The following is a 23,812-nucleotide window of genomic DNA, read 5'->3' as shown; positions in this document are numbered from 1 at the left end:
AAAAAGGATTCTAGATAAGACACCCATACTTCTTTTACTGGTATTCCTTCTATGTGCAGCTTATTTAAGTACAAGATGGTAGAAACAACTTTAATTATCTGGCTTCAGGAAGAGAAGTGGTATTACAGATAATCCTGAACAACAGATGTTTATTTTATTTGTCCACACTTGGATGTCTGTAACCATTAAAAATATCTCTAGATTCTACTCGTCAGTGTGATTCTGAACCCCTACTTAATTATTCATTCTTTCTCCAGCACTTTAACTTTGTATTTCCCTCTAGTTCCTCCTGTCTTCATGTCACAAATACTACCTACCTTGGTAGCAGTCTCTGAGAAATCTTAACTCTTTCTTTTTAATGTCTCCAAGATATACTTTTCTTCTCTATCCTTACTGCCAACATCCTATTCCAATCCTTTCTAAGGCCTCAAGGAGATCATGGCAAGGCTCTGTATAGTCCAAATCTACACTTTCCATCTGGAGCCCCATTACTCTCCCCCCCAAACAAGCACTTCAACAGCATAAGCTATTCTACTTCCACTCCTTCCCCACAATCTACTGAATCCTATCAACCCATCAAGTTCCAAATGCAAAAATCCTAATTATCTGTAACACACTCTAACACTCAGTACTGTCTTAAGCTGCTCCAAAGGAATTATGAGTTTATGTCTTACTTCCAACTAGATTATAAGGTTCCTAAGGTTAGAACTACGCCTTCTGCTTATTTATTTGGCTACCACATACCTGAAAAGTATAAACACTTGAGCAGGAAGAACAAAGCCCTAGCCCTTCACAATCTAAACACAATCTACTACTCTGAAGTCCTCCCCCACCACTTCTTCCAAGCAACTATGTCACATCCTTTTCTGCCTCTGCCTCCACCGGCACCACTTCATGGACACCCAGCAGATCACAAACGACCACACACTGTTCATCCCTCCAGACATGAACTGATACAAGGAAAGTATCTAGGTAATTCGGGGGTGGTGGACGAAGGGGGAGAAGGAAGCCTCCACCTGCTCATGAAGTTCACTGCTAACCCTTAAGAGCACCGCAGTCCAAATCAGTATCCCCTTTCAGAAACAGTATTTCATAAAGGCACTGCAGGGAGTACAGTGGCAAAGTGGAATTGACAAGGAAAATGCAGCCTAAAGACCTTTCATATCTTACCTCCTTCTTCCTTCACTTCTTCACTAGGCTCTCCTGAAAAAGGCTCTTTTGTGATAGGGTCATCACCTCTGTCTTCTTGGGTAACTGGCCCAGGCCTGACTGTTATTTTCTTCCCTCTCCTTGGGCCAGTGGCCTGGAGTTTTCCTTTACCAGTGTGTATATTAAGGGGCTGGGAAGACTCCAAGGAAGGTAGGGTGATTCCCTGAGAGGTGGGCACATCAACAGCTTCTAGAACCGGTACATTTGTGTCCTGGGTGAGTACCCTAGAGTTTGAAGATGGATCCTCTATACCAAGCTGATTTTCTGCATCCTGCACAGATTGTACTTCAAGACCAGCTGCTCTGCCATGACTTAGACCCCAGGACAGTGACACTGACCCCAAGTCTTTAACCTGGTGAGATTCTGGTTTACCAGCTGCCTCTAGGTCTAAGTCATCTTCCTCCTGGTTGCCCTGATGCTGTGGGGACTCTGTCACTGTAGTTCTTCTCTTCTTACAGGGCAACATTTTAAAAGTCCCACTTTTGTTCCATCCTGAAAGGATAAAAGCAAGTTCTTACCACCTTCATTAATGATAACAACATTTCCTCCAGTATCTTTTCACTTATTTATGTTCAGTCCTGAACACAGTACTTTACACCAAATGCACAATCTCCCATTAGGTGGGAGATGAGAGGCAGCATTTAGAGTGCTTGAGTTCAAATCCTAACTCTACTAATGAGTATGTTATCTTGGCTAAGTGATTTAACCTCTCTAAACTTCAGTGTCTTCAACTATAAAAAATAGTAATTGTTCTTACCTCAAAGAATTGTTATAAGAATTAAATAGTGATTAGTAAGTGTGAGTTATTATTACGACTACCAGGGAGGTAGAATAGCATGAAGCTGAGAGCAAGCTGTGGAGTCAAACTGTCTGGATTTGTTTCCCAAGTCAGCTTCTCTCCAGCTGTGTGACCTTGTATAAATTACTTAATCTGAATCTCAGTTTCTTCAGCTATAAAATGAAATAAAAATAACACCTAAGTCATTAGATATTATTTGTTAGGCCAATGAATGTTTGCTATTGCTGTTTTCATAAAAAGGTATTTCCATTAACAGAAACAATCCAAAAGCAAAGTGTCATTGTTTAAAAGGGTTAGGCTATATTAACAGAAATTTTGTGTTGGAAACATGATAGAGATTCCTACTGTTCTATGCAGTATGTTACGTCTGGACTCTTGGCTTCAATTCCAGTTTTCATATTTTAAGGGCAACACTAACATAAACTGAAGGGTCTCTTCTTTTATGTTCTTACAGTACCTGTTTGTAAACCTCTTCTATAGAACTTACCACTTTTGTGATTGCCTCTCTCGTCTGTCTCCTTCTCATCCTCCTCCCCAAAAACCATGTGTGTTTTTTATTTGAGGAAAATGACTCTTTCAACTAGTTGCCTTGTGTTCCAGTGAGTTCTTCATCACTAACAGTGTTCAAGCAAAGTCTGAAGGCCCAGCTATGAATGCACTGAAAGCTTGGACTAAATGGTCTCAAAATTAAAGTTTTTTTTCTAACTGTAAGAGTCTGAACAATATGGTTAGTTTTAAACCTAATTCAGTTTCTCCAGGACACTAGGCTAGACGCCCCACCACCCCAAAATCAACTGATGACCTTATTTTGGTAATTAAAGTTCAATAAACACGTGAAGACTCCGTTGATCCCTGGGAGGGAGGAGAGTGCTAAGTGGGTAAGAAGTGGAGCGGGAGTGGCTTAGGCGAGCCCGATATTTCACAGATTAAAAGTAAGGAGGTCCAGAAAATTAAAGAAAGGAAAGAAGCCAGCTACTATTCAAAGTCAGCGCGTTCAGCAGCGTGCAGGAATCGGCTCCAGGCACTTTAAACACAGCAGTAGCCCTAGTGAGCCGCCCCCCACACCTTTGGAACTGCAGTCAAACCAACAAGGTGAATGAATGCGAATCCGAAGGCAGCCCACCGCGGAATCCTTCAGGGGAAAAAATTTCAAAAAGGAATTCTAACTGCGCTTTTCACCTCAGTGCCGAGCGCCGGCCCAAGTCCCGACTCCCAGCTAGATATCTTCACACCCTTACCTTCCGACACGCACCTCGCGCCACACCTCAGATTCCACCCCCTCAGCCTGGACATCCTTCGGCCGAACGTCCCCCTCCCACCTGCCTCTTCCCGCCCCATCGCGCACGACCCACTATTCTCACCAGCCTGCCTGATGCCGCGGAGACTCAGCCTCGGTGCCACCGGAAGTCAGCCAACGGCGGCGACTGACGTGCGCGCCCCCGAGTCGTGGTGCGCGGCGCCAGGGTGTCAAGGAGCATGCGCCAAGCGCTAGACGCCATCCTATTTTAGGGCGGCCTGAAGCCTCAGCATTTGTACGTCAATTGTTGGCAAAAAAATTAAAGGCAATTCCTCGCTTTCTCTGTGCGTTGAGCTGTCCTTCCCGAAACAAATCTGGCGTTTTAGATTCAGTGTTTAGTTTGACAGCGAATCCTTCTCGCCGCGAGACACCTTGAATATGGAAACCAAGGAAATGGGGAATTCATAACATTTCAGAAAGAGAAATCTCTGGATTATAAATGGTGCAGTTTCCTGAATAAAGCTAAGGCAGTCTTGGACTCAATCCATAGTAATTATTTGTATCTGTTTAATACTCCGCATTCAACAAAATGCTTTCATGCTATTATAGGTTATTTGCTCTTCACAATAAGCCCTATGGGGCAATGGATATTACTGTACCTCCCAATTTACACAAGACAAATTTCTGGCTCAGCTGGGTGGGTGTTTTCACAAAGATACACAGCTATCAAAGGGAATCAAGTATCCTAAACTTAGCTTCTACTACATTGATCCAGTGCCCAGGCATGTGTCTGGGGCTAAGTCGATGATCTCACCACATATGTTTTGAATGAATGACTGATTCCTAAAACCATGTTCTTAGCACTTTTCTAGAAGAACAGAATGTCAAAAATTGAAAAAGTACATTCTACTCATTTAAAGGTGAATCAACAACAAATGTCTATGCATTAAAACAATCTGTTCGAGCTGAACCTGTCTGTAAATAGAATCTGACAGGATGAAAGTACCCACAGCCTAAAGGAAGGGTGAAATTGATGAAATCATGAAGAAAACCGCCAGTAGTCTGATTCTAACCTGAATCACCCTGACTCTTCCAAATGCCAAAGAAGTCTCCAGAAGCTTGGACTTCATTTGCATCCTGCTTTTGAACCTACAGAATATATAGATCTGTTGGTTTGCTCTCTCTCTCTCTCTGACTTTCCTATGCAGTCCTAAAGCACTTTTAGCTTTTGGAAGAGAAATAGCCAACACTTAACATTGGTACTCTTCATTAGTCTTTTTTTTTAACAGCTTTAATTTATAATTCATCCGTTTTACTAGTACAGTTAAATTATTTTCAGTAAATTTTCAGGGTTATACTAGCATCACCAGGTTTGGTCTTTAATCAGTGCTTCTGCAGTTTAAGAAAATTTCCATAATAACCTTTAGTGGTCTCAGAAATGAGTAACAGTAATGGCAACTGATACTGGAATACAGGCAGGATAGAATTTTGTTTTTCCAAAATCCTGTACTCCCTCTCATCTCCCTCCCACTCCCTCTGTTGCTACATTAAGCCCAGGGAACCAGAATCACAGAATCTACAGGTTCTCAAGCGATGATATACCTACACTTCTCCCTACTCAGGCCTCTAGAGTTTTCACCTTATAAACCCACAGCCGTCAGTGGGCGGAGTCTTATTGTAGGAAATTTAGGCCAAGGGAGGCCTTCCGGAAAGGGGAGGGGCCTAACTTCCGGAACTTTTCGGACAGAGGCGGAGTCTTTCGCCGAGGCCGTTCGGAGGAAGGCGGGGCCTACCTCTCATCAGGACCAGTCTGGCTGCACCTGCATCCTTAGCTCAGAGCATCCCTGGAGCATCTTAAGAGGCGACCGCAGCTGGCAACCAGTGACCAGACCGTCGCAGGAGGCGTCCGCCAGATATCTTCCCCCTCCCCTGACCTAGCGCTCTGCAGCGGCGGCCTCGGTACTAACCTGGGGTTCCCAGAGTTGTCTAAACATTGAAAAAACATTTACAGCAATAGTCTTTGATTACGACATGGCTGAGATCACCAATATCCGACCCAGCTTTGGTAAGTAGAGTCGGGCAAACTGAGCCTGGTGGAAACCGTTGCAAAACCAAGGGAACCCAGTGGCTGGCTGGGCAGGGAGTTAAGCCCAGACCAGGGCCTTCAAGTGCCAGCCCCGCTAGAAGGGGGCCTGTGGTGGTGGGTCGCGGGCAGTGCGCAGCGCCTGAACTTGAGCTACGGGCTGCAGGGACTGGAAGGCCAGAGCCACACAGAGGGTGGGGAGATCCAGGATGCTAAAACCTTGTATGGTGCACTGTCAGCACTGATGGAGGTGAGAAACAGCGAGCTTGCGGAGAACATGAACCCCTCCTTCTGGGGGAAGAGGGGGGTAGGCCGAACCCTCCCCCTTGGGGCACGCAGGGCGGTGCCCTTTCCTCCCCCTCCCACTCCTCAGGGCTGCGGGGGAGGGAGGTGGCAAGGGGGATGGGGCCTCAAGATGGCAGCTTGGAGACTGTGGGCTGTGTGGCTGGCAGCCAGGAGAAGCGACGGCCTCTGGGGAAAGAGGGGTGCGGGGGTGGGGAGCAAAAAGGAAGCCACTCCTTAAGCCGGTCAGCTGGACGCTGGGGCTGGGAGGAAACGTGAGCCCAGCAAGTTCTATTCTGCATCGTAATGATGGGGTCCTCCGATGCTACCAAATGGCGCTGGGCGATGCTGGGCCGGGGAATGACGTGATGTCTATTTCTGGGCCTCCTGGCAGCGTCTAGGCTCCTCTTATCGGGCCTTTGTTCCCTGTCCCTGGGCTGGCTTTTCAAAAAAGGGGACTCACCCGCGCTGGTGCTGGCTGGGGCCCGAGCAAGGCCGGAGGGGGAGGGGCGAGAGAGGCCGAGCCCGGGGGAGGCCGCTTTGTGTACCAAAGAAAGCATTACGTCATCTCAGAGCCGCTGGTCCCCTACCCAGCCCTGTGGGCCCCAAGATCACTTACACTCCCTGGAGCAGAAAGTGGAGTGGAAAATAGAGAAGATAGGAAAGAAAAGCTCGAGAAGCAAGTGTTTTCCTCTTTGGGGATTCCTCCAAAATATGCTAGGGTAGCAAACTTCTGTGCTGTGCTTTTCTGATCTAAAAATTATAAATAACTGCCCTGCTTCTCTCTGAATTCTACCCCAGTTCGGATGGGAGAAGCCAGTAAGAGTTCCTGGCAGCCTAGGGTTCCTTCATATCCCTCAAGAGATTCTATCCCTCAGACAGTGCAGATTTGAGCATCCAGATTTCAGTGTTTAGGGTGGGGCCACAGTCCAACTAGGAAATGGCTTTTCTCACTCCGGAGTAAGAGGTTTATGGACATGAGCAGAACCCAGTGTGCTCTGTCCCTTCTATACCAGGAAGAAGACATCAGGTCAGGGAAAGCATCCAGACAGCAGATTACAGCCATTAACTATTTGTTCCCACTGACTCCCCAAGGCGTATTTCTTTATTCCACTTCACCTTCTGCATCTCTATTCTTTGAGTCCTGAATTTCCAAAATATATGTTCCCTGTTGTGACCACATGAGCACCCCATGATTTTCTTCCTGCTCTTTGTTTTTCTTCTTATGCCTTCTTCCCAACATATTCTCTAACTGCAGTTTGAGATTCCTTGGAAAGTTACATGATGTGGTACATAATATAGTGACATTCTTTAGAGGGAATTAGTGAAAATGAGAAAATAAATTGTATCAGCCTTTTAGATACTACATTTTATTTAATCCTTATAAATATCCTCCAGTTTAGTCATTGTTATATATATTTTCCAGATGAGGAAACTGAGGCTCAGGGAGATAAAGCAACTTTGCTAAGGTCAAGTAAACTAATGAGGATAGTGATAGACCTTAAACCAATGTCCAGTAAGTGCCAAAGTTAATTCTCATTTCACTGTATCACACTGGCCTACTTGACAGGGAAAGGCTATGTTAGTAAAGGAATTGTTAACAAGCAGGTCTGGTCAAAGGGCGAGAAGGTTAAGCATAGCCCCATGCAGAGGGTCTCCTACATAAAGAACTGCCACTTCTGACTTTTTTACATCTTATAGAGTACTTAATTCCAAATGCCATAGCCCTTGGGAGCTACACCAAGCCAACACTCAATTATCCATGAACTTGGAGGACCAAAGAAGCGAGCAGCATGGGTCACTGCAATTTAGGACTTAAAAATGCTCACTTCAACTATTAGTTCCAACTTCCTTTTCCCACCAAGTTTTTGACTAAAGGAAGACAGATTCTGAGTTTCTACATCTCTGAGATTTTTTCAACTCACTGCCTTGGGTCTGGGGCGGAGGAACATGCTCAAATGACAAGAAAGGGCAAAAGTAGAGAAGAGCACTTAGCCAATCCACAAATGGATTCATCTGTTTCTCTTCTTTTCCTTCTCTATCTTCCTGAAGGTAATACTCTGTTATCATCTCTCTTACCTACCCCATCTTCATTTTCTAACAGCAAAATTGGAGGCATTGTAAGCAATAGTGTGCTCCCTCAGAATCACAGAGTATATCTGTGGAAAAGCCAGAAAGGCCCAGATCCAAATCTGGGCCTTTAGATATCCCTGTCAAATCATTCTTTAAAATATGCCTGTCTTGATAGTTCCTTGATTTCCTCTTCTCCTAGAGTTAATCAATGTCCAGCTTCACTAATCAGTGCAAGCAGTTTTTGAGGAAGTTCCTGACTGGTGAATGGAGAGCCACTTTTTCAGATTGTGCCCATTCTGATTGACAATTGAATCTAACCAATTATTCAAACAAATATTTACTAAGCTTCTATTAGATGCAAGAGACTCGGGGAGTCAAAGATGAACAGGATGTTTTATCTTCCTGCTTACAAGTAGCTTACCACTAAGGCTGCTCCTTTTTTATGAAACTTCTCCCTAATAATTTTTATCTCACTAAATATTCTGAGAATGAACACTGATATTATTCTGTATGACAGTGGACATGGTCACCTTGATTTATTTTGTTAATGGCTTTACTCTTTATCTATACTGTTTTAAAATGTAACCCCATTCACTTCTTACCTGTCCCAGCTTTCACAGAACCATGGAATGTTTGAAATGGAAAAAACTTCAGAGATATTTAGTCCAGTCCCCATTGAAGAAATCCCATTTAGAATAAGCCTGACCAGTGGTGATCCAATCTCTATTTCCAAGTTTCCAATTGGATATTCACTGTCTCATGAAGCAATCTGGGCCATTGTGAGGCAAGTCTAATAATAATTTGACTCTTTTCATTGACTCAAATCTGTCTTCTTGTAGCCTGTATGCTCTGGTGCTAGCCCTGCCTTCCAAAGTAAAAACAAATCAGACCTGCCATCAAAATGCCTTAAATAGTTGAAGAAAGTTATTATTCCTAGTCCCCTCAGCTCCAGTTCCTTCCAATTTTTCCTCAGTTAATATTGTTTCCAGGTCATTTACTCTCCTAATTATCCATAATGTAGATACACTCTGGTGTCAGGCAGACCAGGCTTTAAATCCCATCACCACCATGGCCTAGGGCAGATTTGAAACCCCAGGTTCCTCAGTTATGAAGTGGGGATACTAATGGTACCTATTCAGTGAGTTATTTGATTCAAAAAGAGAAGGCTGCAGAACAGTGCCTGACAGGGACATAATAAGTGGACACAAAAAAATAAGTTTTTATTCTTGTCAGTGCTAGACAGTACACTCCATATGTGTTATGACCAGAGCAGATAAAATTATACTACCTCTCCTGTGATCTGGACATTGTACTCATCATATAAGTTGGCATTAGCCTAATTATACTCCAAGCTTGTGGTCACCTAAAGTGCTAAGTTATTTTTGCTCAAATTTGTCAAGTAGAGTCTCCCATTCATTGCCTAACAATAGGCTTTAAAGGCCAAATGAATTATACATTTATCCCTGATATATGTAATCATGTTGACTTCATCCTCTTTTATCCAATCTGTAGAGGATGTTTTGAATTCACTCTTATTTGTTCACAAAACACTCACTGTGTGCCACATGGTTCTAAGACCTGGGGATAGAGCAGTTAACAGTCATTCTTCTTATTAAGCTCATCTAGTGAGGTAACACAGGCAAATAAATATGTGTCAGGGGAAATAACTGCTATAAAGAAAAACAAAGCAGGGCAATGGAGATATTATCTTACTTGGAGCAATCAGGAAATGCTTCTCTGATAAGGTGAGGGTTTAACAGAGGCCTGCAGTGAGGCAGTGAGCTGGGCAGATGTCTGGCAGAAAGATGTTCCAGGAAGAATCTGGAATATGCTGGAATCACATTTATTTCCTTAGTTCTCCCTGCCCTACCCAAGTCTTTCCCTGAAACATAATGTGTAAAACTAGCAGCCTTATCTAGACTTTTAAGGCCTAAACCCAATTTGACTTCAGGGAACTTAATGAGGGGAAAAAAAAAAACTCTGGTTGTTTAAGTCAGGGGTCCAACTTGTGTGGGAAAAGACAAGACTAGGAAAGGGAAGAAAAGAAAATCTGTTTCTCTTTTGTTCATTCAACAAATATATATTAAGTACCTATATGTGTTTTTAGTGCTAGGGATACAGAAATGAACAAACACAAAATCCCCTGTCCTCGTGAAACTTACATTCTAGTGAAGAAAGGTAAGGGTAATAAATAGTAAAATTATGTATGTGTGTATGTCTATATATACTGTGTGTGAGAGAGAAAGAGAATGATAGGACATATGGGAAAACCAAGCAGAGCTGAGAAGTCTGGGTCTCATGGATGGAAAAGGTTGCACTTTTAAATAGAGTGGTCAGGGAAGACCTTACTGTGAGGGTGACATTTGAGCAAAGATCTGCCATTTTCCACAGTTCCTATTTCTTCCTATTTAAAATACTCATATTTTAAATACTTGGGAGCTGACATTTCAGACATATTTTAAAGTGCTTAGACCCAGAGTTCTTTTTACCACTGATCCCCTTCTACCATCCTATCAAAATTATCCAAAGTCAGCGTCCATCCTTCTACCCCAGCTGCCAGTCAGCCAGTCCACACAGGCCCACTGTTTGCCATCCCTGCCCTGGCCACTGGGAAATAGCCTCCTGAAACCAGACCTGGCTTGTGCCCTGCGGGACAGCTGAGGTAGATAGGTCCCCACGTGAAAAGGTAACCTTATTACCCTTACAGGGCAGCTTTATGCTAAACACAGGTCAATATGAGGAAACCAAGCCACAGGGCCGAGGGAGGTCCAAGACAGGCCCAGGGAGTCAGCAGGGTGGGGAGGGCACTCCACCGAAGGCTTTCTGGAGAAGACAAGTATTTCACCCAGGTTTGGTGGAATGGAAGAACCAAGGATTGGTTGGCGAGCATGGGTGAGAGCATCTCTAAGGCAGGGAGAGGTTCATCAGCCCAGATGAGCAAGCTTTGCTTTGGAGGCTAGGGTGCAGTTTAGCTTGGCCCAAGCAGAGACACTAAACAGGGGAGCTCCGGACAGGGGTTGAGACCCACCTGCCTTGACGCATCTCTGGTCTCTACCTTCAGATGTGTCACCAGTGGTGGCCGGCCTCATCGGGGCCTCTGTGCTAGTGGTGTGCGTCTCGGTGACTGTCTTTGTCTGGACATGCTGCCACCAGCAGGCAGAGAAGAAGCACAAGACCCCACCATACAAGTTTATTCACATGCTCAAAGGCATCAGTATATACCCAGAGACCCTCAGCAACAAGAAGAAAATCATCAAAGTGCGGAGAGACAAAGATGGCCCTGGCAGGGAAGGTGGCCGGGGGAACCTGTTGGTGGATGCAGCAGAGGCTGGCCTGCTGGGCCGAGACAAGGGTCCCAGGGGACCTAGCTCTGGAGCTTGTATAGACCAATTACCCATCAAAGTGGACTATGGGGAAGAACTGAGGAGCCCCATTGCAAGCCTGACCCCCGGGGAGAGCAAAACCACTTCTCCATCATCTCCAGAGGAGGAAGTCATGCTAGGATCCCTCACCTTCTCAGTGGACTATAACTTCCCAAAAAAAGCCCTGGTGGTGACAATCCAAGAGGCCCATGGGCTGCCGGTGATGGATGACCAGACCCAGGGCTCTGACCCCTACATCAAAATGACCATCCTTCCTGATAAGCGGCATCGGGTGAAGACTAGAGTGCTGCGGAAGACCCTGGACCCGGTGTTTGACGAGACCTTCACCTTCTACGGCATCCCGTACAGCCAGCTGCAGGACCTGGTGCTGCACTTCCTCGTCCTCAGCTTCGACCGCTTCTCTCGGGACGACGTCATTGGGGAGGTCATGGTGCCTCTGGCTGGGGTGGACCCCAGCACAGGCAAGGTGCAGCTGACCAGGGACATCGTCAAAAGGAACATTCAGGTGAGGAGGAAGAGTGTGCTGGGGTGGGGAGGCCAGGGGAGGGGAGATCTCAGGGACAAATGGATGGGGAAGGGGGTGAGATGGATGACAAAGGGGGACTGCAGGGAGCAGGCTCTTGCTGGCAAGAATAATCAGTGGTCAAAGGAAGACAGAGGGCCTGGCCCATGAGGTCTCCTGCAGGAAGCAACCTTCCGAGGAGAGAGGGACAGGGAACTTCTGAAATGTCACTTACCGCTTGGTACCCAGATGCTGCATCCAGCTTGCTTGGAGCAAGCTGACCCACCAAGTCCTAGACTCTCATCAGGTCAAGGATATTCGGGCTAATTTCTTCTCCAAAGCCATGTGTGGTCTTCCTCCAGTGAACTTCCTTCTCGTGGCTAAGAACCTATGAAAGTAATTCAGTAACTTTCCCCACAGCTTCCCTTTCCCAACCAAAACCTAAGGTTGTAGAGAATATCATGTGTATGTCTTTTAATAACCATTTTATAAATGCAGTTTAATGAATTCCTTCACCCTTCGGGCCTGTCACCCTGGCCCAAACCTCTCTCCATTCTTCCTCTCCTTGTTTGCACTAGAAGGAGAATGAGAGCCTTCCCTCCTGCCTTCTCCCCAGGGGCCAGCACTGGCTCTTGAGTTGTAAATTTTGGGTGCCAGAAATATACCCCTCCACTCCCACTGGGTCATCCATTTCTTCCACAACTAGGGAGGCAGTGTAGTTCTGTGGTTAAGCACTCAGGCTCTGGAATCAGACTGCCTGACTTCATGTTCCAGTTCACCACGTTCTAGCTGGATGACATGGGTGAATTGCTTAACCCTTCTGAGCTTCTATTTCCCCATCTGTAAAATGGAGCTGATAATTTGCCTTCCTTACAGAGTTATAGGATCAAATGAGATAACATGCCTGGCAAATTATTGCCTTTAGGGGGCTTTTACTTTAGTGGAGGAGAAAGACAAACAATCTTGGTAATCACCATATAGCGCATATGGGAGGGGCTAGGAAAGACGTTGTTGACATTTTAACCTTAGAGTTTCATTCCTTTGTCAGGATGCTACAAAAGTGGTTAATAGCAAGGGCTTTGAAGTCAGACCTGAGTTTGAATCCTAGTTCCACCAGCTAACTGACCTTAGGCACCCCAGCTTGAGAACTTGGTCTCGGTTTCTTGTAGGAATTAAGATGGTGAATTTACATAGTCTCTAGCACATAGTGAACCTCCAGTAAATTGTAACCACGAGTAGTAGTAGTACTATTATTTATAAAATATGATCCCTGGGAGATATATGTGGCTGGAAGATGTTTACATTTTGTTTTGACAAAGTGAAGGGAGACGAGGGAGGGAGGAAGACTGAGCCGGTGGAAAAGGAGGTAGGAAGTTCAGGAAGGATATCAGGGCCATGAAAAACAACCGCGCAAGTCCCAGGAAGAGCTCTGGCTGCAGGTTATCTCTTGTGTCTTTTCCACCTGCAAACCCACGCTGGACTCAGTGGGGAGGCAGGAGGCTCAAGATGGGACAAAAGAGGTTTCCAGGCCGGCAGGGGCTGAGTGTGCGCTGAACTCCCGTGAACAAGGTTTATCCAGCCAAGAAGAGCGCTGTGCCAGGCTGGGGTGGAGAAGCAGGGAGCAGTTCCTGCTGGAGAGGCGCTCTTACCTTCTCTGCGGTGTAATAGGCACCCGCCCCACTGCAGCCAGCCCAGTCCTGCGTTGCCCAGAGAGCTGTGGCTGCCACGCGGCATGCTCAGCTCTCCCTCACGGGGGCCAGGGAAGTCCAAATATTTTGCAGTGTTAGAGGTGTTTGGTCGGGGCACAAGCGCTGACCCAATGCCAAGACACGATGAGACATCCTAGAGTCCATCACAGCAGGAGTTCTCATGACCTCTGGGATCAGCATCAAAAGGCATGGCCAGAAACTGTAGCAGGGACCTGTTTCATCCCCCTGAACCCCGCTCCGCTTCCCCATCTCTTTTCCTCAGCATTCAGCCAGCACCCTCCCCGTGTCCTGACTCCCCTTAACAGCAGCTCCAGTGCTTTGCTCCCTGCCTTCATACAGCTCTCCTGGCAGAGGGATCCTTTCCAAAACATCCCTCCTTATAGCTGCAACCTTGGTAAAGCCACCAACTAGCTGGACTCCTCCAGACAGCTCTTGTACTCACAGTCCACAGCTGAGAGCAGGGGTGGCTCTGTGCCAAGCTGCAGCTGGGAAGGGACTGATTTGGGCTGGGAACAAAACAGCCTCAAATCCAGGACACTGGGCAGAGAGCGCAGACAATGGCATTTGCTACACTGCCAGGAGCTCCTGGCAGGGGCCAAGTTTCTTTCCACTTTATTAACTCCCTTCTGGAGGAATAATCCGAGGCTGGGATCCTGAGCCACACATCCCTCAGGAGAGGCCCAGGCAGGACAGAGAGCCTGTGCAGCCCAACACCAGAGTCTTCCAGCCTCCCAGGCATCCCAAGTGTGTTTTCTCCAACCAGCACCTGCGGGCAGAGCGGGGTCCATCCTGAGCCATGGCTGTGATCTCCCTGGCCTCTCATCCCCTGTAATTCGCTAGGGGTGCACTAGGGCCTCCCCACTGTGGCCAAGAGTCTGCCCTTTCTGGATCTCCCTTTGGCTCATCACTTAGAGCTGCTCTGGCCTATTCCACATTGTAAAGGGCTTTTTCTTGTCTGTATAAAACATTACTTATAATATGGGGCCGAATTATCTTCCTCCAGAGATTCCCGGGTGAGAATTGGATTTCTCTAGGCAACCGCCCACCCCTGACTGCATTTCCTGGCTTTTAGCAGAAAATTAATCTCTTGTCCTTTGCATTACACACTGTAGTGCAGCGGAGGAAGCTGAGGACTGGTCGTCGTTCTGGGCTCTGCATTTCACTGCCGTGCTCGGCACGCAGTTGCCATCTAAGGCCTCCATCTCCCTCTAGGCTCGAAGGTGAAGGTTAATAGGGGAGCACGCTCAGCAACTATGAATCTACCCAAAGACAGAAGCAGCATTATAAATGAGCCCTTGATTGTTAGTAAAAGATCAGAGTATAAACTCTGCAATGCCCAAAATCTCTGAATAGGATTTTGAAACTGAGTTTTTTTTTTTTAGTGGCATCTTTTTTTCTATTTTATTCATATAGAAATTAAAGTGAATTTACAGCCCATAATAAATCCCCCACAAGGAGAAGGGAGGCGGTGCAGAGACGGCTGGGGGATACAGAAGAGACAGTGGGAAAGAAGTGATTTACAAAGTAGATAATAAAGAGTTGTTCGGCTCCTCCTGATGTCATCAGGGCTTTGTTTTCCGAACCATTTCCTGTCTTCCTGTTCCCAGCTCTGGAGTTGATGACCTGGGACAATGGTCATGGGAATGAAAAGATTCTTAAAATCTTAGCTTTATCAGGGACCTTAGAGGTAATCCAGTCTACCCAAAAGGGACTGAAAGAGAGAAAGAAAAAGGGATGTCAGTTTCCCAGAAACAATAAAGAAAGTTATGTCTGTGAACTGGGGAGAAGACAGGGAGGGGTGGGGGAGTTGAACATTCAGGTTTTTCTTTCTTTTGTTTTCCCGCGACTCTGAGTTATGTGGAGGTGGCCCATAGCACTCCTGGCCTCAATAAATAAAAGTTTATTGAGCATGTGTAGGTCCACTTCATGCAAAGACTCTGTGACAAGAAAACCACTTTGGAGGGGGCTCTGCTAATTATAGGAAATAGACGTATCCCTTGCCTAAGAATTTCCTTCATCTGAATTCTTTAGGACCACTGCCCGGGTTCCTCCTTTCCACTGAGGGAGAAAGGAGCCCATTCTCTGAGAGCAGAGCCTCCTGGCTCTGTCAGGCGTGGATAAAACCCTTTCTCCCCCTTGTCCTTCTGCTCGCCTGCCCCCCAACAGGGTCTTTGCCTCACTAGGCCAAGGGGCTGGGAAACACAACTCACTCCCAAGCCCTTAACAAAGAGCCCTTGAGAAAAAGCCCTTGACAATAGGCTACTTGGAATGGGAATTGGGTGGAAGGAGAAGGGGAGGGAGTTGAGGGTACGTGAAACCCTGGCCTTCAATGCAGAAGGGAATGGCATTCAGGTGGTGGTGCGGCTGCAGACTTGGCATCACAAAGGGGCAGCTGAATGGCGGTGGGCATGGTGCCCATGCAAAACGGCCAAGGGTGAAGCCGGGATCAGGTGGAGAACACTTGCCTGAGGAGCAGTTTTAGGGGAGAAATTACTAAAAGGGTAACCAGAAGTTGTCCACTTTCCCAAAGGACTAGGGAAGGGGCATGGGATTTAGATTAGGAAGATTTTGCTATAATGGATTATATAGGAAATAGAGTTTTAAACAAATAATCATAGAACCTAAGATATAATCTTGTAGTCAGTGTTATTTTAACAAATAAAACTCTTTGTTTTTTAAATCTGATTTGCCTTGAACTCCAGCTACCCTTCTGTATATAAAGTTAGAATTATATTTAAAGATTGCATATTTAATATTTATATACCAGTATTCAAGGGTGTTCCCAGAAATAGGTTAATCTAGCTAACCTTTCATTATTTATGGAAACAGAGGGCAACAGCAGCCCAAGTAATCCAAAAGTTTTTCTAGATCAGCGCTTCCCCTGGAACTTTCTATGGTGATGGAAATGTTTTGTGTCCGCACTGTCCAGTATGGTAGCCCCATGTGGCTGTGGAGCACTTGAAATATGGCTAGTGTGATTGGGGAACTATGTTTTTTATTTTATTTAATCTTAGTGAATTAAAAGATTAATAGATACATGTAGCTAGTGTCTACTGTACTGGAAAGCTCAGTTCTGAGTGTTTTGGAAGACATTTGATTTTCCTTTTCATGACAGTTTACTTTCCTGATGCCATTTGAATGTGGCTTAGAGTAAGAATGAGTTTACATTCTCTGACTGTGTTCTGACCCATGTCACAAGGAGGCAGCCCAGAAGTATACTGGTTGGCAAGGGCAACCAGCTAGCTAAGGGTGTATAACGGATATAATCAAGAGCTGACAATATGTATGTTATGGGTAAGGAAAAAATGTGAGGCTTCTACCTAGCAGAGAAAGGACATGAAAATCCTTAAAAAGTCTATTCTCCTTTGTACTTGAATTTCAAAAGCTAAAGGCTTGGTTTAAATTTTAGTCATGTTCTAGGCCCTGTGAGCAACATTTCCATATGCTCCCAGTATTAAATACAGCATCGAGAAATTTTTAAACCATGTGAAAGCCATTATTACAGTTTTATTCCTTGAGATGACTTAAGACTTAAAATCAAAGCACAAACTCTTAGTAGTTTTTTTCCTTATTTTTCATTGATGAGCCAGTTGATTTACTGCTGTTGTTCTTTCCCGCACCAGATACACCTGAGCAGGTAGTCCACAAGCCTGTGGGCTTCTTGAGGGTAGGGTCCCTCCCAGTCCATCTTTTCTGCCCTTACTGCTGGCAGAGTACCTGGCACTTAGTAAGTACACAATAAGTCATTTTGTTGGGCATGTGGCCTATGTAAGACTGATACCGAGCACCATCTGTTTTTGCTCAAACTAAGAATTCCGAAATAGGTGACATTTCTTTGGGGCTATGAAGAATCCAAAGAAAAAGATTTGATAATGGAGGCCCCATTTTGTCCCCGATTTAACTTATTGTGCCCGAAATTCCTCAAACCCCACCTTCTTTGGTTTTCCTTGTTCCAGCCTTATTCCCACTTTCTAAGCTAGAAACTCAAGAAATAGGCGTCCATCTCTTCCCTCTCCCCAACATTTACATCCAAGTAGGCACCCAGCCCTGGAAGCTGCTGACATTTCTTGCTGAGCCATCTCAGCCCTGCCCATCCCCTGTGCTGTAGCCCTGGTTCCTGGCCTCATCACGCCCTGCTTAGCCTGTCGCGGCAGTCGGCTTAACCAAGCTTTCTGACTTTGGTCTTTCTCCACTTTAGCTCATTCTCCAGCTCTCACTAGAATAATAACATTATTAATAAAATACAAGTAACAACCATCAAAACTTGTCACTCCTGTGCTTACAGACCTCCTCTTGGCTGTGTGCTGACTCTGTTTTGTTAGTGTCCCACTGCCCTTCACCCTCGCCTGATGCACCCCTCCAGGTTCCTGGCCCATCCCTCCTGCCAGGCACCCGCACGTCAGCACTCACCTCTCACCATTCTCTGAACGCAGCATTCTTTCAGGACCCCATGCCTCTGTACCTGCCATTCCTGTCGCTCTCCCTGATATGATGTCCTCTCTGCCCTTGGCCTCCTAGTCTCTTACTCCCCCTCCGTAAATTCAGCCCAGATGTCAGCCGGCAAAGCCTTTGCTGACTCTCCCAGCAGCACTTAGACAGACTTCTCCTCTGACAAGTACCTGTTTGTTTGCTTCTGTCTCTTCTGCTGCGTCATCCTTGGGAGCAAGAACTGAGTCCTCTCAGGTCTGGCTCTCCAGCACCTGTCACTTAGTTAAGGAACCAAATATTGTTGAAAATGTTCTTGGAGGACTAGAGTTTTGTTTTCTTTTTTCTAAGCTCAAAATAGAGCCTAGTATAAAACTGAAGGATGAGGAAGCAAAGATGTGGGCATGGGGGAGGAAGCTAGCTTGGCTGGAGAAGACACTGCAGTCCACACGGAGGCAGGCGGAGCGGCCATGCACGATCACCTTGTGAAGGGGGAAAACAGGCTCCAGAAAGTTCAGGGACTTCCCCAAGGCCAGGTGGTGAGTAAATGGCAAGGTGAACAATCAAGACCAAGTTTCCTTCCCCAGACTCTACAGTTCTCAAAATGTTGTTATCGCAAGAACCACATGAGAGCATCGGAGAGAATGCATTTCTAGAGCGCTCACTAGGTGCCAGGTACTGTGGTGTTTTGCAAATTTTAACTTATTTAATCCTCTGAATAATCCTATGAGATAGGTACTATTTTTATGTCCATTTTATAGATGAGAAGACTGGAGTACAGAGATGCTGAGTAACTTGTCCCAGGTCAGACAGATAAGAAGTAGCGGTCCGGATGTGAGCCCAGGCCAGTCTGGCTTCAGAGTCCATGCTCCTAAATACTAGGCTGCATTGCCTTTCCGTGCAAATGCCTTCACTTAGTGTCAGGCATATAATGAGAACATGCGCCTCCCCTGCCCTGTGAACTGTGACAGTAACATCCTTGCCAGGGATGAGCACCTTCCATGGAGCCCTCTCATTCCTCGGCCGCTCCTCCGGCCCCTCCTCCCACCCTTCTGCCCACTTTCTGCACCACGCCCTGCTCCTTGTGCCAGGATTCTCACCTGCGGTTTCTTCTTCCCAGAAGTGCATTAGCAGAGGGGAGCTCCAGGTGTCTCTGTCCTATCAGCCAGTGGCACAGAGAATGACAGTGGTGGTCCTCAAAGCCAGACACTTGCCGAAGATGGATATCACCGGTCTCTCAGGTAGCAGCTATTTACTTCAACTTACTTCTGACTATCTGAACAACCCCTTGACTGTGGCCCCAGGCATGCCCCGACATTCCAAGACCCCTTGCACCTTTCCTATTCCATCTGTTCCTCTCTGTCTCCATTCTCTTCCTGATGATCATCTAGGTTATAGAGCTCCCTGGGTAGAGGAGCACTTTGGGTGAGCGAATGGGGTCTTTACATTTGGCATGATGCCCTAAGTGGTACCCTGCCCTTGCTGAGTCCTTGCTCCAGCTAGGACTTCTCAGAAAGACTGTAAGCTTTCGTTAGTCCCTGGATCCTTGAAAATACTGCTTGGCATCACAGGGTTTCTTCAAACTTGACTTGAGGAAGTTGTTCTGTTCTATGCCTGCCTGGTTTCCTCAGCCCCTTGTCCAGGCAGGCAGACTCCCATATAGTCAGTGTGCATTTATTGTGCAATGACTAAAGACTATGTGGGGGTCGCCACCAAAGCAACTTCCCACCGAGAACCACCATTATTCAGGAGAGGACTGTGTCATAGGCCTGTCTCCCTTTTTCTTATCTCTTTGGGTGTCCCAGATCCTTATGTCAAGGTGAACGTCTACTACGGCAGAAAGCGCATTGCCAAGAAGAAAACGCATGTAAAGAAGTGCACTTTGAACCCGGTCTTCAATGAGTCTTTCATCTATGACATCCCCACTGACCTCCTGCCTGACATCAGCATCGAGTTCCTTGTCATCGACTTCGATCGCACCACCAAGAACGAGGTGGTGGGGAGGCTGATCCTGGGGGCGCACAGTGTCACAGCCAGCGGTGCCGAACACTGGAGAGAGGTCTGCGAGAGCCCCCGCAAGCCAGTGGCCAAGTGGCACAGTCTGAGCGAGTACTAATCCTGTTCTCCTCGCCTCTGATCCCAGGGCCTGGTTGGGCAGGGTGGTGGCGGGGAGAGAGATGCAGAGAAAAGCGGACTCAACACCTCATTTTAGTTGTAGAAGAAAATTTCTTACAAAACAAATCCCACGAAGAACATCCCACGTGACCACACAGCTGCAGATCAGATCTTAGTGATGATGATTTTTCTCCTTTACAAGGCACTAGAAATTCTTTTTTTTTTAATGGGGAAAAAAAGAGAGGGAAAGACCTTACAAGTCTATATATAACAATGTAACCTTATACTTGCATGTCTAATACAAACTGAGGGAATTAGCCTAACTGCCGATATCAAGTTACAGATTTTAACCCATGAAAATTGTGTTTTGTGCCGAATTGTATTTGCTGATTACCTGAAATTGGCCTCTTTTTATTGGGCTTCTCTAGAGAGTTACTCTCACTCCCCACCTCTGCAGATGAATATTTTGCTCTTGTAAAACTTCGTATTTTCATTATCCCCATCTTTTCTTCCTGTTACCTCTCACATCTCTGCTCTTTGGCTGAGCTCAAGGTCCAGAGGTCTGCAGTAAGCCAAGAAACAAAGGTGGAATGGAAAAGGCAGGGTTTTCAGGAGAAAGAGTATTAGAGAAATGGGATGCTTTTGCTGTCAGCGCTCCTACTGCAAAGGGGTAAAGGACAGTCTGTGATTAATTTGTGATGAAGCACATGAACACATCAGACTAATTAGGTAGACTCTGGGTTTACAAAACTAGATGACTTCTCCAAAAAGAGCTCTGGAGACTTCAAATTCAGTTCTCGGATAGTGCCAGTGAACGCATCCAGCTGCTCCCGAACAGTTGTAGGTGCAAGGACATGAGATGACTGCCATCCCCCTCTCCAACTTGATAGGGAAGCGGCAGCCGTTTGTGGGTTGATGGGTTAGAAATCATCAAAGGTTTGCAGGATTAAACTGGCCTTTGCTTTTCCAGAAATGCCGACCGCTGAGAAGCTTTACAGTCTTCTCATGTGGCTTAGGTGAGGTTTGGTTTTGCTTCGTAAGGAACAGGGCCTTCAGAGATTATTCTTTCTCCTTAAATTTTTCAATAATGGCTCTTAAAAAATAACCAAGTAAAATGAGTAAATGTGGCTAAATAAATAACAAAGGTAGGTTGGATTCTTTCATAACATCCTTTCCCTCAAAACAAAGTGCTCAGTTCTTGGAACTTCCAAGTGTCAAGACAACGTGAAGGGATGAGAAAACCACAGGGTTCAACTCTGCTTCTGCAGGTGGGCAATAGAGTTGACAGAGGTTCAGCCTCTTGCTGGCATTAGAGTTCATGTCTCCTTTCTCCTAGTCTAGCCACATCTTTAATGTTGAGACTTTCCTGATGGCAGAGACTTCATTGATAATACTTAAGCTTAGATAGGCAGTAGATATTTTTGCCAGCCAGAAGAGGAACTCAAATAACTAGCAGCTTGAACCAAGCCTGAAAGGTAAACCAAGACCAAAGGTCCACGTCCAGACAGACCATCACTTTCTAACTTGCTTCTGATCAGGAAGCCAGAACTCTGAGTCTCCGTGGAGAGACTGGAGATGTTGCCTTTAATGTTCCCTTAGGTCTTATGGATTTAAAACCAGTTGGCTCCCCTCACCCCTTTTGTTGCTGTTTTTTTAAACCTGGATTCTCGACAAGACAGAGCAGTTCTGAGCAGGCACAGAGGCCACTCTGTGTTCTTGTCACCGTCAGCCCCCACACCCCCACAATCCTGACTCACTAACTCACCATCCATTGGTTGGATTCACACCACCAGTCTCTATCCTATATACTCCATGGAGTGTAAATACTGTATCATACGTAGAAGAAAATAATTTTTGTTTTCTAAAAATGCGTTTGGAGATAGTGTAATGTAAATCTGACAGGAGCATTCTGAAGCCCCATTAGGAAAAAATTTAAATGGTTCCTCTTCATCGCCTTAATGTCTAAAGATTAGAAATCACTGAGCAACCGCTTTTGTTTCCTTCCCAGAAACAATGCAAAGCAACAGGTGGAGAGAGCCTGGTCTTTGCCTGCTGAGTGTGCCTCTGTAGCTCCTCCTGACAGTAAGTCTGGAAAAGCCACCTCACCCCACTCCTCTCTTCCCCATCTCCTTGTAGCTTTATTCTTTGCATTCTTTGGGTCTATTGAGCAGTGGGTGGTGAGGTCACAGAGGGGAACCGTAGTTCCATAGCCTAGGAGCTGCCTCGGTGTCTTCCTCAGAAAAAGGCAAAGAGGCAGACAGTACAGGGTTCCTCCCTCCTACCTCAGGCCTGCTCCATCGTGCCCTTGACTTTGCTGTCCCAAAGTTTCTTAGCTGACTTTGGCTTTCACATTTGTTCCTCCCATAGCTAACTGATAAGGGTGGAGGAGGAATTCTTCCTCCTAAGAGTCAGCTGAAAGACAAGAGAGTCACATCCTAGCTTTTGCACAAGGCATTCATGGTCAGGAATAGGTTAGGGAATGGTCACTTCCGTTTTCCAAGAGTCAGTCCTTCTCTGCTGATATCTTGATTCCTTTGGGAAGACAAGAGTTTTCCTTAATAACGCGAGTCCCTTTATTAGTTTTTCCTTCTTTCAGTTCTCAGTGGAGTACAGCCAAGATGTACGTGATTATGAACAGTGCTCTAGGTGTGAAAACAGCTGGTTTGTGGGACAGGGGCAGCTTGCTCAGGAGAGGGAATAACACAGGTCCTTTTTCTTGGAAGCCTTTTATTATGGCCATGATAGTGACAGTGCCCTCACCATGACCCTTCTCTGATGTGGTCGTCTTTCTTTACCTTGTGTCTTCTCTTGTAAAAATGAAACTCAAAAATAAAATAAACGTATCAAATTAAAAAAAAAAAAAAAAGAACCGAAAAAGCTAACATGAATTGTGTGAAATTGCATAATGCTGTAACGCTAACCTGCAATATGTAATGCTATCTTGTATGTTGAATTTGTTAACGCACCACACAAGTGCAAAATAAAGACTGATTCAGATTAAATAGACACAGTGACGTCAGTATGATTTTCTCGGAAGCTGGATGACTATGAACGATGTTAACACTCAGAGTCCAATAGGATGTTTCAGGGCCTGTTTTCCAAAGTGTGGTCCTCAGATCACCTGATTCAGAATCATCTGGGACACTTGTTAAAAAATGCACACCCCAGACTGGTCCTGGCTTCTCAGGTCTCTCACTCTCTCTGAGAGTGTACTTCCTTCCACCTTGCTAAATAGAACTGTCTTCTAGCCTTCTTAAAAAAAATAAAACATCCCGGCCTCCAGACCTAGAGTCCTCTTTCTAATTCTTCTGTTTTCCTCTCAAAATATAATTTCTATGTCCATACTTACCAGAGAGAGACATGATGTTTTTTAGTGCTGAGAATTAGTCTGCCCCTTTTATTATTCCCCAAAGCAAAAACTATTATTCCCAAAAGCAATACTGAGATTGGCTGATTCTTTTCTCTCATTCATTCTTTAGTCAACAAATAATTTTTTATTGAGTGTCTACCATATGCCCAGTACTAGAGATACAATACATTGGTTAGCAAGAGTCCTGCTCTTGTGAAGCTTAGCAGAGGGCAAGCATTAATCAAATAAACACACTAACACCTGTATACAGTTACAAACTGAAAAATGCTCTGAAAGGAAAGAAATGCAGGTTAATGCAATACTCTGGGGTCATATAGGAGGGTGATGTGATCATTGCAATTGGTCTTTGTGGATTACTCTGCATGCCTTAAAGTCCAGAATGATTTTACTTTTCATATTTTCTGTTCTATGTAAGTATTCCTCTCTGTGTGTACATGCTAGAAGTAGAGAGAAAGGAAGCAGTAGAAAAAGCCCCTATTTTTTTAAAGTTTCAGTGGAGGAAATAAAACAATGTTTAAATTACAAAATGAATATAATAAGCATATTATAAGAAAATTGTAAAAGAGAGAAGAGGCAAAAAAAAAAAAAAAAAGATTCCAAGATCTTATCAAGCATTTTGTCTTCT

General features: G+C 45.5%; 2 protein-coding genes across 13 annotated transcripts in view; one reads left to right on the top strand and one right to left on the bottom strand.

The window, feature by feature from the left end:
- Positions 1 to 3,427, bottom strand: part of LOC118930679 (GON-4-like protein) — a 72,204-nt gene extending 68,777 nt beyond the window's left edge. For 6 of the 10 annotated variants that reach the window (XR_005032145.2, XR_008994923.1, XM_036922451.2 and 3 more), the window contains exons 1-2: positions 3,247 to 3,374; positions 1,171 to 1,701 (exon numbers count right to left, since the gene is read on the bottom strand). Coding sequence is in view for 6 of the 10 variants with exons in the window: in XM_036922451.2 (XP_036778346.2) it covers positions 1,171 to 1,701; positions 3,247 to 3,346 (631 nt within the window). In the remaining 4 variants the exon portion in view is untranslated. Of the gene's footprint in view, positions 1 to 1,170; positions 1,702 to 3,246 lie in introns of those variants that run through there. The other 4 variants (XM_057495018.1, XM_057495021.1, XM_057495020.1 and 1 more) reach the window with 4 other exon arrangements.
- Positions 3,428 to 5,018: 1,591 nt separating this feature from the next.
- On the top strand, positions 5,019 to 22,823 carry SYT11 (synaptotagmin 11). 3 transcript variants are annotated; one of them, XM_057494992.1, is made up of 4 exons: positions 5,019 to 5,310; positions 10,745 to 11,571; positions 18,826 to 18,946; positions 19,508 to 22,823. In XM_057494992.1, the coding sequence occupies exons 1-4, from the start codon at positions 5,277 to 5,279 to the stop codon at positions 19,816 to 19,818; spliced, it is 1,293 nt and encodes a 430-aa protein (XP_057350975.1). In that variant the 5' UTR covers positions 5,019 to 5,276; the 3' UTR covers positions 19,819 to 22,823. The 3 variants fall into 3 exon arrangements, with proteins under 3 accessions (XP_057350975.1, XP_036778367.2, XP_036778366.2); XM_036922472.2 differs by having other exon boundaries at positions 18,823 to 18,943; XM_036922471.2 differs by having other exon boundaries at positions 5,021 to 5,310; positions 18,823 to 18,946.
- The last annotated feature ends 989 nt before the right edge of the window (positions 22,824 to 23,812 follow it).

This window comes from Manis pentadactyla, chromosome 19, assembly GCF_030020395.1.
Source record: "Manis pentadactyla isolate mManPen7 chromosome 19, mManPen7.hap1, whole genome shotgun sequence".
Lineage (NCBI taxonomy): Eukaryota > Metazoa > Chordata > Mammalia > Pholidota > Manidae > Manis > Manis pentadactyla.
The sequence above is the reverse complement of the archived record's forward strand: the minus strand, read 5'-3'. Positions and strand labels throughout refer to the sequence as shown.